The sequence below is a fragment of the Corvus kubaryi genome, unplaced genomic scaffold (genome assembly GCF_017639235.1).
Source record: "Corvus kubaryi isolate FWS band 111438036 unplaced genomic scaffold, C.kubaryi_AGA036_p1.0 37322, whole genome shotgun sequence".
NCBI lineage: Eukaryota > Metazoa > Chordata > Aves > Passeriformes > Corvidae > Corvus > Corvus kubaryi.
The window spans coordinates 2,502,231-2,517,163 of NW_024581101.1; the positions used below are offsets into that span (position 1 = coordinate 2,502,231).

The 14,933-nt window shown below is 44.3% G+C and overlaps 1 protein-coding gene across 1 annotated transcript; it reads right to left on the reverse strand.

Moving 5' to 3' along the window:
- Positions 1-223: 223 nt before the first annotated feature.
- On the reverse strand, positions 224-8,982 carry CHMP1B (charged multivesicular body protein 1B). Its single transcript, XM_042029240.1, has 8 exons — positions 8,870-8,982; positions 6,580-6,677; positions 5,720-5,866; positions 4,860-4,928; positions 4,599-4,706; positions 4,208-4,251; positions 3,828-3,900; positions 224-3,235 (listed from the first exon to the last, which is right to left on the reverse strand). Exons 1-8 carry the CDS (start codon positions 8,883-8,885, stop codon positions 3,191-3,193), a joined length of 600 nt encoding a protein of 199 aa, XP_041885174.1. The 5' UTR covers positions 8,886-8,982; the 3' UTR covers positions 224-3,190.
- Positions 8,983-14,933: the final 5,951 nt, after the last annotated feature.

Consider the following 14,933-nt stretch of genomic DNA (forward strand, 5'->3'; position numbering starts at 1 on the left):
TAAACACACCATAAAATTAGAGTTTATGTTGTTATAATTAATATTAATTACTTCCCAATTGTCCCAAATCTCTCTCAGTAGTACCCACTTCATTTTCTTCTTGTTTTCTCGCCATAAATATTTAATTTTCTGAATTTCTTCCCACAGGAAGGACATCTCATCTGCTTGTCCATCCATGTACTGAGACCTGTAGCAGCCACACAACCTGGACACGCATCCAGAGTAAGTTGTCTGTACAATTTTATTTACCACCTGCAGTTACATTTACAAACTGTCCCATACAAGTAAAGCAGTTTTCAAAGTGAACTCAACCAAAGCTACAAAAATTATTCTCTTCTCTATACACGGTACCAGCTTCAGAATTTGTCTATACACAACTGCTGATTATGTTTAACAAAAATTCACTATTTTTTGGCTCCAAGGATCTCCACAAAGGCAACTTGACAATTTTATCCCATTGCAATCACGACATTAAAGTTCTTGTTCTTGTTTTGCTTCCCTCTTCTTCCATCTGAAGTTTTGCATGGCTTTGTTTTGGAATTCTAACGAAGACAAAGCTACCACAGACCAGCAGTTTTAGTAACAGAGGACAAAAATGCTGAGCAAAACCATCCAGCAACATTTCAAGCAATGTTTCACTTTACATGTGCCTGCTCATCAGCAGAAATATTGAAATTTTAGCTGGCAATAAGGTTCCAGAAAAGCACAAACAAGTGATTTACCATGAAATGAACTTTACAAACAGTCAACTTACAGAGACAAAACAAGGTTGGAGTGAGGAGCCAGAGCTGCTAAGGGAAGAGAAATGTTTTGAGGAGCCTGAAGGGAGGAAGGATGAAACTCAAATATTGCTTTAAGAGGAACTTTCAGCTTTAAGCATTTCCAAATGACATGAGAAGAATGTATATATTTAAAATATAACTTAAACCTTTCTGGATGCAGCTCTCAGCCAGAGTGAAAGCATTTCCCCAGGAGAGGGCAGGAGTTCTGTATGCAGGAGCTGCCAGCCCCAAACCCTGGCACGGCTGGAATACACAGCAACTCCTGGAGTGAAGTCAACAGGGCAAAAATTCCCGGTCTCAACCACTTATTTCTTTCTAAGCCTCTTTGCATCACAGTCCCCCAGACATAACCTTAATTATGTCAGTCAAACTTTTTTATTTCTTAATTCCTTTCAAGAGACACCACTGGAAATCTATGCTGGTCCTGGAGATCATCAGCCTGGGATAAGATCAAAACTCCACAACAATCAATAAAATAATGAAGCTTATTTAGCCTTTCTGTTGCAGCAATCTCAGTCCCACTCTATTTTTAAATCCCTCCAAGGCTCACAGCAAGGCAACAGACTGGGAAAATCAACCATGTGGGAGCTCAGAATTGCTGTATGACCCTCAACTAATTCCAGAATGGCCCAAAACAGTCTAACAGCAGCATAATCTTTAACATTAAAAGAAGCCAGACACAGCAGCCGGAGCTATCTGCTATCAAACACTGAATCCTCAGTATTTCATGGACAGCTCCAAGTAAACTCCAGTGTGGAGCGATTCCACAGCAGGAAGCTTCCAGCACTCTCATGATATGAAGTAACTGAACATTAAAAAGCTGAAGAAGTCCAGCAAGGCAAAGGCACACACACAGCCACCCCAGCTGGGTAACTGGGTTGCATAGATACACCATGATCTTGGTTACACTGTTCAGAAGCAGCCAGGGAAGAAAATGCAGGAAGTAGTCCCTTTCCTAGGATGTTTTTTAATAGCTGGAAGGGATTGTAGCCAGACTACAGCTGTCAGGATGTGGTTTTCAAACACCTTCCAACTTCTCCTGTTTACAGAAGAAACACTCTAGGTGTTTACACTTATTTTTAACCCCGCTTTCTTTCTAACAAGTGAAAAGATCCCATTTTAAACTCACGGTTTGAGTTCAGCCACCAGTGTGAGAGAGAATCTCACAACAGTTCACATTGTTTTGTCTATCTTATTTTCCTTATTTTATTTTTACAGTAACCTTGATTACTCCAGTCCATAACATCCTGCTCAATCCTTGGAGTGAGTTGGGTAACACATTCAAAATAACGTCTGAAACTGCTCTGAAATGTTTCGTCATTTTTGTACATTTTCACTGAAAAAATCCTGCTTGAATAAAAAAGTGAGGTTTTTTTTTTTTTTTTTTCCCTTAAACAATTCCCTAACTCTGGAAAAGCCACGTGGCCCTGAGCACCAAGCAATTAAGAATCAATTGCAAGCCTGGTGCTCCACATCCTCCCTCACCCCTACAAAGACAAAACACAAAAATGAGCCCAAAAAAGTCAGGAAGAGAATGTGAACGTCACTGTTTATCACAACACATCACAAGTGGTCTCAGCTACAAATTTCTACAACCATTTTTTACTTTACAACTGCAACAAGAGTTTGAAGCTACTGAGAGCAGCCAGACTCTCTTACTATGCAGAAATACAAGGGGATTGCTAAAATTAGCTCCTCCATACAACCAGAATATTACAAATCATGGGGTTTTATCTGCAGACAGCAACAGACCTGGCAGAGTCCAAAAATATATTTTATTCCTCCTGTGCTAAAGTGATGCCACCACACGAGTCCTCAGTTATATGAAATCAGCTTTTGGTAACTCATTTTTGAACTAAACTGTTAATTTCAGCACATTTATCCTAACTTTTAAAGACTAAAAAACTCAAAGTCCACTTATTTGTTTCAACAAGTGCATTTTCCAGGAGGTCCACGCTGTCCATCCCTGCGTGTTCCAGGAGATTGGCTCTGTAGGGAAATCATCTACAACAATCATCTGAACTGATACATCAGTTCTCCAACCATAAACAGTTCTCATAATTTAAAAAAAATCACTTACTAATTTAAAATATATCTCACTGACACTCTGCTTTGCTTGGAACTAGAATGTACCACCATTAGTAGCTGACTTAGAACATCAACTTGAATTTGTGAAAAAAGCTTGCAAAAAATAGATCAACTTCCAAATGTACAGAAAAGGACATCAGAGCTGGTATTTTTGGGTCACTTAATGTATTTCAGAAAGAGTAGCAAGCTGGGAGTGAAGTCCCCTATATTACAAATATTCAAACACCTAAGGTGGACTGTTTTACACCTCGAGTGGAGTGCAGGGTTAGTTCCAGACAGGGAATTTGGAAGCAGGTCCAAAGAACTGCAGCTCTGTTCAGTTAGACTTGATCACGTAGGCGGGCCAGTCTCTGTGACAGCTCATCCTGCACAGTTGGAAAACACAAAGGGAAAACCATCCATCAGGAACAGGAAAAGCAACTTTTGCCACCTCATGTCCAGCTGATGAGAAATTCTCTCATGGCTTAACAAGATTTGCTTAAAATCTCAAGCATGGCTGTGAGGGAGGAGTTTCAGAACACAAAATTAGGTAGAGAAAGGGTTGGGGTTTTGCGGTTTTTTTCAAAGAACGTGGAATATTTGATAGGACAAGGAGGCTGAAACCCTCCCCTGTGAGGGTGGGGAGGCCCTGGCACAGGGTGCCCAGAGAAGCTGTGGCTGCCCCTGGATCCCTGGAAGTGTCCAAGGCCAGACTGGACAGGGCTTGGGGCAACCTGGGCTAGTGGAAGGTGTCCCTGCCCATGGCAGGGGGTGGCACTGGACGGGCTTTTGAAGTCCTTTCCCTTTAACAACTGTATTGCTAAAATCAGTGAGACTTTTAACCACATAGTTTCCTTGGGACAGCTGGAAAAGAATTCTAATTTAGCAATTTAGCATTTTGTTTTGACAGAGTGAAGCAATAATTCTCACATCCCATTTCTCCAGAATACAATGACTTCACTGAAATCCAACGTTTACCTGCTCTGCTGAGGCAACGCTTGTACCAACAGAACCTGTCTGTCCTTGAGGTAGTTCCATGTTCAGATCAAGGCTAACAGGAGAAAACAGAGCAAACACCAAGTCAGGCACAGGTGGATAAAGGGGGAAGCACAATAATTGACAGCAGAGGAATAATGAGACAGCATCCCATGAACGCTGTACTCCAGAGCTACACAAGCTGGTGAGTAATTTTGACTCACTACTAAGACAAGTCATGTATGTCCAGAGGTAAAAGGAAAATTGTGGTTTTTCTCTGCTTCCAAGAGACAGAGTTATAAAACAAGGGTGTTTGACCTAAGTTACAACCAGGAAGGGTTGTGGGAACCAAGATTTATTCGAGAAATAGAAATTTCACCTACCCTGCTTCATCTGCCATTTCCTGCAGGAGCATGTCCACCTGGTTCTAAAGGAAAACAAAAATGGATTGTTGTGGTTGGACTTTCCAACAACCTCTCCTGTTAGGTTTTTAGAGAACAGGAATTATTTTAACAAAACTGATTTAAAGGTAAACGTCTTCGGCAGAACAGTTTTGTGCTTAACCACTAGAAGGTATGAACTCAAAAGAGCAGAGGTGCTCATCAGTCGAAATGACATTAATTGAACTCTGGCTTGTAAATAATGCTTCTAAGGAATTCAACTTATCTGCAAAGAACTGCAAACATACACCTGGAGTGTTTCAAATGCTGATAATGAACAGCTAAGACACATAATTTAAGATCACCTTGTTAAAATATATTTTATTATTCTTACTTGTGGCGTTGTTAACGTTGTAGTGTTGCTCATTGTGTCTTCCATCTGCTGTGTCTGAACATCCAGTGTCTCAAACTGATGTTCAAATTTGTCCATTAGTGCAGAGATCTATGAAAAATATGAACCAAATCACTTATCTTAAGATAACAGAAAAAATACATCTCAACTGGAAAACTCTTGATTGAATGTCCCTTTTTAAAACTTGTGTCTGTTGTCCCTTCTGCTTTTGGTGTCAGCTCCAAGAAAATTAAGTCTATTTACCTTTTCCAAGTTCATGCTCTTCAATGTGGCATCCATAGACTTCACCACCCCTGCCATCGACTTTGTTACCTGAAATGAGGGGAAGGGAATTATTACAGGGAAAAATGAGCAGTTTAGGAACAAATCCTCCCCTGTGAGGGTGGTGAGGCGCTGGCATAGGGTGCCCAGAGCACGGCTGCCCCATCCCTGGCAGCGTCCAAGGCCAGGTTGAACGGGGCTTGGAGCAACCTGGGATAGTGGAAGATGTCCCTGTTCATGGCGGGGGGTGGAACAGGATGGGTTTTTGGTCCCTTCCAACCCAAATTATTCTACGATTCTGTGATTTCTTACCCAGCTCTCTTATCTCTGTCCACAGAGCTTTGACAGCATCAAATAAGAAGGAACATACTATTGCCATCTGGAACGTCATATTTTAAATAGCTCCTACCATTCCAAGCTCTAGAAATTAACTCAGCCACTTGAAGTACACATTCTGAGGCAAAATTCACTAAAAATGAGCTTTATATGGCATTCATTTCTGTAGACTTGAGACTTGTCGCTGCTAAGGGATACATTTGGTCCACAGGTCACAATAAACTTTCAAGATGAAGAGCAGTAAATTAGTTTACCTTAAACAACTACCTGAGCTAAAAAAGATCTCTGGAATCACAACTCCCACCTCATGACTTTATGCATTTTGAAGGGGAGAACTATCTTTGTAAAACAATCCAAAGAGCAGCTACCAGAGGATTTCCAGCACCCAACTGACTCTTGGCTACATCTCAAACTGAAAGTTCCCAGCTCATTCCAGCTGGGATGAAGTCACTCCACAGAAGGTGAGAGGTGTCCTCCTTGCCCCTGCAGGATGGGGAGGGCCTCACCTTGCCCATGGTGACGGCAGTCTGGACCCTGGCTGCCACGGCGTCCACGCGGGCACTCATGCGCAGGAAGTTGATGGCCTGGTTCTTCTGGCGGATAGCGTTCTCCGCGTGGATCCGGGCCACTTCCATGTTCCCCTTCTGAATGGCCTTGGGAAAGGGGGAAAGACAAAAGGAAAAGCCTTTTACCCTTCCCCGCTCTTGTAAACAGGATTTCTGTGTAGTCTCTTGATTTTGAAAGAAGCATTAATTAGTCACTATATTTTTTTCTACTAAAGAAAACAAACCCCCCCCTCCTCCCACAATAGATCCCAAACATTTCCAAGATGTGAACTCCGAACTTCTTTCCAAGGAAGGCATTGGAAAGAATGCACTTCAAATAGGAAGTTTTGCAGAGCTACAGAAATACAATTTTCTGTTCCTGAAAACATCTTCAGTCTCAAGACACAAACACGGGCACAGGTGGTACAGCTGTATCTCATGGGCAAAAATACAGGCAAATCAACTCAGTCTCTCTTCACTACTTCAAGGACTCAAAAGCTGTTTTGAAGTTCCTCTCCACAAGTCCTTTTAATACAAGCTGATAAACATGAAGTGGTTTTAACTCTGAGAACAACCGTCTCTACAAAGCACATACAAGACAATCCTCTCGGGAAGCAAACGCCACCAGCGGGCCATGAGGATACACAAGGATTTATCCTCAGGTTTATTAGTAAGCAAAGGAAGATTTATAGTCACATATTTTAAATCACAAACATTGACCACATGATTATTAGCATGCACACCAGGGAAATGACAAAACACCAGATGTCTTCCTGCTGAACATGCAAGCAACAGGCCTAGAAAGCTTGGTTCAGACTTACCTTCTTAATTTTAGCTTTCTCAGCCTTTTCTTCTTTGTCGCATTTTTTGGAGTTTCTGTTGAGCTCCTTTGCAGCAAACTTCAAATTAAACAGGTGTTCTGCAGTGCAAGTTAAGGGACCAAACCTACTTCAGACTGATAAATCCAACCACCAAACACCCCCCAAGAGGAACTGAAAGTGGTTCTCTGCCAGTTACTTTCACTCCCACACCTGGGAGCTGCGACTCTCAGTGAAATGATGTGGTTCCCTGACCTGCCTGGAACCTCGCCATCCAAAAAAAGCCCAAAGCCACTGTTGAACACAACAACCGACCAGTGTAACAGCAAACTGGTTCAGCTGGCCATGGCCAGCTACAACCCAGCAGGATCTTGGATTTAAATTGCTCATCCAGCTCCTTCCCAGCCCTGGGTCATGTGAGTGATCCTGGGCTCTCCGACAGCTCCATCATCTGACTTTTGGGCAGAGAGTACTTCAGTCAGGAAAAGAAACTTTTTAAAAACAAAAGTTCAAGTCCTGCTTAAACTGACAGCTCCAAGAAAACAAGACAAGCCTTAAGAGTGACTTGGAATGACTGAACTAGACTACTACTAACAGAGAATGAAGTGTGTGCTGTAAAAATAACAATCAAAAAACATTCTCTTAAAATACTGTTGATGAAAGCTTCCAAGTAATATCAGTCATTCTCAAACAATATGGAAGACTTTGAAATAAGCTTGTAGGCTTCTTTCCTGCCACCTGTGCTATCTCAAGAGGAAGATGCACCAGGTACTAAGATAATTAACAATTAAGTGGAAGCACAAAGCTAAACATTATGAGTACTTGAGGTTTCTTCAATATTTCAAGCACATAAATTATTCCAGAGCTGTTTTCTGCTTTGAAGTCCAGCCACGCCTCTTACTCTGACAGCAACCTGGAGACATTAGGAATGTCTTTGTTATCCTATAAACATCACCAGCAGGCTACAAACAGGTAACAGGTGTGACTTTGCATTTAGGAGATCTATTAATGTAGGTACCAGTAGCAGAGCAGTTTATTTTGAAGTAACTTCCTCAGTTACTCAGCTGGGGAATTTACCTGACATTAAACCAGCTCACCTGCTACCTCCTCAGCTCAGCCATCCCTGAGAAGCACATTCCTGCTCCTCCCTTCAAGGAGTTGTCTTTCTCAACGTGCGACAACCCAAGTGGAACCCAGCTTCCACCTCGGTTTGTGACTCACAGTCAGCTGCTCCAGCAATCCCGTCAGTCCATACCAGGACAACTGGCAAAGCCAGCACTGCCTGCACATTCCAATCACGCTGAGACCACTGGAATCCACAGAGACCTCTGGAATCTGTAAGAGTTTTCTGCCCCTGTGCATTAAGATGGTTTTATACAGTAAGAAAGTTTCAGTCAGCCCACACAGGGCTCTGTGTGTAAATTCTTTGCAAGAGCAGGAAGCACAGCTGATGTGGTGGCTGTCTGGCGGACAGCCCGGCTGACATCACTCCAGTCTATACACACGTATGTCGTCCCTGCCGCACAATTTGCACTATTTTTAGTATAAATTGTGTTTTCTGCCTCAGGAACTGGGCTGTCCCTCCATCCACCACAGTCCTGCCTCCTCCCCCTCACTCCCAGCCAAGGCTGCCTGATCACACCTTGGGAAGAGACATCGAACTTCCCACTCACTTCCTTTTCCCTTCAGGGCGGTGAAACCACAGAATCACGGAATAACTGAGGTTGGAAGGGACGTCCAGAGATCACCCAGTCCAACCCCCTTGCCCTGGCAGGTCACCTGGAGCAGGAACGCGTCCAGGTGGGTTTGGGATGTCTCCAGACACGGAGACTCCACACTCCCCCGGGCAGCTGTTCCAGTGCTCTGCCCCCTCCACGGAAAGAAGTTCTTCCTCGTGTTGAGGTGGAACTTCTTGGTTTTTAGTTTATGGCCATTGCTCCTCATCCTGGTGCTAGGCACCACTGAACAAAGCCTGGCACCATCCTCTGACACCCCTTGGAGATACTGGTATAGAACATGAAATCCCTTCTCGGTTTTCTCGTCTTTAGAAGAGAATTCCGAGGTTCAGAGAGCTCAGCTCCTACCAGTGTCACACCCAGCCCTCGCTCTGCTGCTGCTGCAGCCCCTCGGGCCCCGCGACCACCGCCACGAGGGAGGATCGCCTCCTCCTTTCCCCGCGCCCCGGGGGCTCCTCCCGGCGGGGAGGCCTCGTTTGCCACCGCCACCTCCCCCCGGCCCGGCCCGGCCCGGCCCCGGCGGCTCCCGGCCCGCCCGCGGTCCCGCCCGAGGATACTCTCCATGTTGGACATGCCGGCGGCGCCGGGGGGAGCGGCGCGGCTCCGGACCGGGCTGGGGCAGCGCTGGGCCCGGGGCGGCGGCGGCTCCGGCGGCTCCTGGTTCCGGCCCCGTGACGAGCCGGGGCGGAGCCGCGCCTGCGGCTTTGGGAAGGGAGGGACGGGGAGACTCATTCCGGCCCTCCCCTGCTGTGGGCAGGGACGCGTCCATACTGCGGGGTGCTGCGAATCCCGGCCGGCGTGGCCTTGGACACGTCCAGGGATGGGGGAGCTACAGCTTCTCTGCGAAATCTATTTCAGGGCCTCACCACCCTCACAGGGAAGAATTTCTTCCTAATATCCAGTGTCACTTTCCTAATATCCAGTCTAAATCACAGAATATCCTGAGTTGGAAGGGACCCACAAAGATAACAGTCCAGCTCCTGGCCCTGCACAGACACCCCAGCAATCCCACCCTATGCATCCCTGGGAGCTGTGTCCAAACACTCCTGGAGCTCTGGCAGCCTCGGGGCCGTGTCCATTCCCTGGGGAGCCCTTCCAGTGTGCGACAAGTTCTGGGAGAAAAGAACCTTTCCTGATCTCCAGCCTGACCCTCCCTTGGCACAGCTCCAGCCTCGGGGCCTGTCCCTGTCACCGCCACAGAGATCAGTGCCTGCCCCTTCGCCTTCCCTCACGAGGAAGTTGTAACTGCGATGAGCTCCCCTCAGTCTTCTCCAGCTGAACAGATCAAGTGCCCTCAGATGCTCCTCAAGGCACTTCACCATCTTTGTGTCCCTCCTCTGGACACTCTCTCCCCTTCTTTAGTTTGAATCCATCCACCGCTTGTCCTGTCACTCCAGGCCCGTGTAAATAAATAGTGTATCTTCATCTTACTTGTTGGCTCCTTCAGGTACTGGAAGGCCACAATTACGTCACCCTAAAGCTTCTCCATGGTGGACACCCCCAGCTGTCCCAGGTTTTCTCCAGAGCAGAGCTGCTCCATCCCCTCTAATCATTTGTGGTGTCTTCTGGACTGGCTCCAGCAGCTCCACATCCTTCTGGATCCCAGGGCTGGAGGCAGCTCTGCAGGGCAGAATTCCCCCTTCCTGCTGTCCGCGCTGGGGATAAGCCCAGGACTTGGGGGGTTCTGGGCTGGGGCATGTCCAGCCTCTCACCCACCAGGATATTTAATGATATTTTCTACTGAGGCATCTCGGACAAAACCTGCCAAATGAGTGATGCATCTGAGCTGGCAGTTCCTCCCAGGTGAAATGCCTGTAGGAGTTGCGGATATGGTAATAATGCAGGAGTGCTTGTGGCAAATGAACTGCAAAGAGTGTGGCAGAAGACACTTGAACAAAGCCAGTAACTAATTATTCTTGCTGGTGTCTCAGGAGTCTGAATTTATAGTGATAAAGACCGCTGAGTCCTGGCTGTGAAAGCTTTGAAACCCAACTGGTGACACCACAGCAGTGGCAGACTCCATGTGTGTAATGAGAGAGTTCTGCAGGAAAAATCTTTTTACCCAGGAGATGGGAAAAGATGTGATTTTCTGGACCTGATAATTCTTAGTATCACCAGTTCACAGAAGTGTTCTTGTCTATGGTTTTAAACCAAATCTCTGGAGGGCTGTAGGAGAGATTTAACATATTTAATAGTTCTGTTTAAAAGAGTCTGTTCCTGCTTGGACGACCCTCCTGTGTTCAGCCTCCTGGAAGCTTGGACAGTAATTCTCATGAGTAATAGTTCTTTAAATGAACAAGGGTTTCCAGGGTCAGAAGCAGACACTAGATCATTGAATATCCACCTTTTTTTTCTCTGTTTCCTGGAACTTTCTCATTAGGACACGATTTGGAGGTGGCAGCGATATTAGATAGGAAGTATTAGAGTGATCATCTACTCTGAAAAAAATTATTCATTTCAGTGCTGTCAAAGAGAAGTGAACCTGACCTAATTATCCACAACAGTGCTAGAGAGCAAAGCAGCAAAACCTGCTCAGAAACAGGAGCATGTAATGTTCTACCTCAATTAAACCTGGAGAAGCATCAATCAGTGTCACACAGGTGACACAGGATGGAACACACTGGGCTGCAGCTTCCTCAGAGCTGCTCAGGACATCAGCTCACAAATTCCCACTGAAATTCCTCTTTCCTTTTGACTGCTGAGGAGATATCCTGGTGATATGCCTTTAAAAGCTACCTGAGTTAATAAAGAAATACAGTTTATTGGTTTGGGGTTTTTTTCCTGACAAGCATCACTGAATTTTCATTATTAAAAAACCCCCTGAATTTGGAAGAAATACATTACCAAGCAATTATCCTCAGGAACCTGAATTAAATATATTACCTACTGTGGGTGCAGGTGTAGAGACACCTGTTGGCACAGATTGCAATGAAACCTGTGTAATTTAATTATTTAGAAATATTTTCATTATAATAACACTCTGGAGGTATAGGAGGGTCCCTCCTGAGCTGTGCTTTGGGTGCAGGGTGAGGCTTCTCTCACGGGAACTCAGTGCTAAGACCCTCCAGCCTCTCTCACCCGGGAGAAAAAGAACAACTTTGACATTGGAGTCCCTGTTCTTTGACATCTGAGTCACCAGTGCTTGGAAAGGAATAAAGCTGTTGAATAATCTCTGAACTCTTGGTACAGACCTTCTGCCTCTAAAATGAGAAGTTTGCTGTATCCCAGGTTTTGAAAGGTGAAGGCACAGTTGGTGGCTTTTTCCAGGCAATAAAATTGTAAATAAATTGGTTTACCTTCAAACAATCATGGATGTCCAGTGCTGCTGAAACCACCTTGCACAGCCACAATTTCCAAACAGTTCCCTCCTGCTTTTTGCATTTCAGTTCTTGATAAATCCATTTTAGAGCCCCAGCCATTTTGTACTGAGTTACCAACTCTCAATTCTCAAATCTCTTCCAAAAGCACCAATTTCAAGTCTACCTCCTACCTCCTCCCCTCCTACACAATCTCCATCTCATCTTGGATGCAGAAAATATTTATTTTTCTGTAAATTTTATTGAGTTGTGAGTTACATGTTCCTCCCTCCATAGCACTTTGGAGAAATAAGATTGATAAACTGAGCTGCACAAGAGGATGAGCTAGAAAAGAAGTAAACTGAAAAGATGAAAAAAAATCAGAATTATTAAATAAAAGTGCTGAAAACTCAGCAGAATTGAATTTCCAGGCATGATGGAGGTGTATGGATTTGCCAGTTTAATGAGTGCACTTACAGGTGGTGATGGTGTTTAGGGCAGGAAGGAGGTGATGAGGTGGAAAACATTCATTACATAAAATTCTCTTTCTCTGTCTGTGGTGTTTCAGCTCAGTCTTTCTTTTATTCTGCCTCCATCATGCTATTTTCCATCTCTTTTTTCCCTTTCCTGTGTGTTTTCACATGCAGGAATTGACCAACCCAGGATTTGTTGATTATAACAAGCTTTTCAGTGCAGCGTGTTACGAACACTCGGCATTTCCTTGATGCCTTTCAGCCAAGCCTACAGGAATATCCTTCGTGTTTTGCAAAAGGGAAGAAAGGTACATTTTATTTTCAGGGTACCTGAGATCCCATATTGCATAAACCTCCCGAACAGTGGCTCTTCCTATAAAATGGCATTTTTGAAATGCATCCAAACCCAAATATTACTTTACCATTAGGTATAAAGGCCATAAACACAGCTTGATTTTTACTCTTGTGACGATCAATCCTTTAATTTTGATGAAGCAATGATTTTACTCTGCTCAATGAGAGTCTCACCATATGCAATGGTTACAAACCCAAGCCAAATGAGCTCATGAGCGCTGGCTTGTGAACTGTGACACCAAGAGTCATGAGGATCAATTTTAATCACAATAATTGATCTGTTCCCTTAGTCACTCCTGATGTCAGTCACGCATGAGGTGCAAGAGGCAGCAAATGTTAAACAGGAATTCAGGGGGTAGAACATCAGAACAAGCAAATCCAGGTGTGATACAGCACTGCTGAGAACTCTGACCCTGGGAGAACACTTGTAATTAATTGGCAGGTTTTTTAGTGGATGCCAAAAAAAGCAATACAAGGATTGGACTCGCATAGTATTTAAAGTCTACATACAGCACAAAGAAATTAAGATGATAAAGACATTGGGGGATGTGGCATCCTGGCTGCATCTCTGAAGCAGAAGCAGTTGGCTATGGGAAGAGGGATGATGTTATCCCTTGGGATGAGCCAGACAGCTTGGCCTCATCTTGTTGGATGGAGGAACACTGGCACCAGGACGTGCACACGTTGCCCACCGGCTACTTTGCTTTTCTGCTTGCAGAAAGACTCACCAAAGCAGGGGGACTCAGCAGCTCAGAATTACTCATGGTCCAAAATGCTGGTGACTCACCAGATTTCCACTGCAGGTGGTTGGCAACTGCACGAGTCCAGTTCAGAGAGGTAACAACAAATCAGTCCTGGTTCAGCATGGAGAGATGATGGCAAAATACAGCTCTGCCAACTGTCTGGACCTGGATAAACAGGGATGCTCTGGCTATAGGGAGCCAGCTACCTCTGGGTGTAAAAGGCCTGTTGATCCTGGCAGGTTTTTGTACCACACACTGCATGGTTACATCCTAAAATGAGCATTTCCTTGACTTGATAAAATCACTACAAGTAGAAGGCAACAACAGGAGACACTGAGGTTGCCAGTGATGGTGATTTAATCGTAGAACCATAAAACCATGGAGTGGTTTGGGTTGGAAGAGACCTTAAAGCCCAGCCCATTGCACCCACTGCCGTGGGACACCTTCTGCTACCCCAGGTTGCTCCAAGCCCTGTCCAACCTGTCCTTGGACACTTTCAGGGATCCAGGGGCAGCCACAGCTTCTCTGGGCACCTGAATGTTGTTTTGTTTACCACTGAACCGCTGGTTGTTCTTTCACAGAGACACGTCTCTAACAGTTCCACCTAAAAGACACCACTGAAAGTGGACAAAACAGAGTTTCTGTTGCACAGAAAATTCACCAAATATTGTTCTCATTTAGAGTGCCCACCAGAAATGACGGAATTTTCCAGGAAACGAGAGTCCAATAATTAATGTTTTAGAAAAAGCTCATTTCCAGATTTTTTTTAATGTTTAATCATTTTTTTTTCATAAAAAACTCCTCTTAGTCATATTTCGTGTTCTTTAAACATCATTGCCTTTAAAACCTTCTGGCTGTCCTTTGAAATGTTGCCATCTCCTTCAAAGTTTCATGGAAAGAAAGCTTCTTCCACCATGGGCATTATTTATCTGAAGCAGCAGAGGGATTTCTCCTGACTCTTTGTGGAACAATGAATACAGACAGGACTGTAAAGCCCAGGATGAAGTGTTTAGGAATCCAGAGCAAACCTGCCAGGATCTGAAAGGCAGCAGCCAGAGGGCATGAAAGAATCAGTTCAATAAAACCATTTAATTCTCCAATAGCAGCATTAATGATCTGAATCTCCACCTCTGAGGTCCCCCAGATTGTGTCATTTTCAGAAAAAATTGGTGTAAATCTAAGTTAGGTCTTTTTGAAAGGCAGTAGGACAGGGAAAACCAAAGGGCTCTACATCACTGGGCTCATTTATTTTTACTAATAAGTTTTTTTCCCTGTTCTGTTACTATGAATTTCCTGAATAAGCTTCATTTCCAGCTTATCTCTGCCAGGAGCACTGGCACAACCTTCTACTGAGCTGTACTGGTTGTGTTCTGCAATGGTTTGTGGATGTGCAATTTAAAATAGGGATGTGGGGTTTCACTCAAATCAAAACAGATTGAGGAAAACAGACCGTTAGGTCTGAAAAAGATGTGAAACTTTATTTTTCTCCCCCAAAATGCTTCCTTTCTGTTCTTAAATAGATTAATATTTAGCCTTTGAAAATACTCTGTCAACCACTAAGCAAATGAGAAGCTGGGACAGATTTAAGGAGAAAATTAAACTTAGTTAATGTGACAGGGAAGTGATTTTTCTTCTGGAAAATGTCTAGTGGAGAGAAGCAGTTAAAAGAACCAGCATGAAGATAAAAAATCAAAATTATTTATTTTTAAATATTTACCTCCTTTCAATAATAAATCAATACAACAGCCAGGAGTG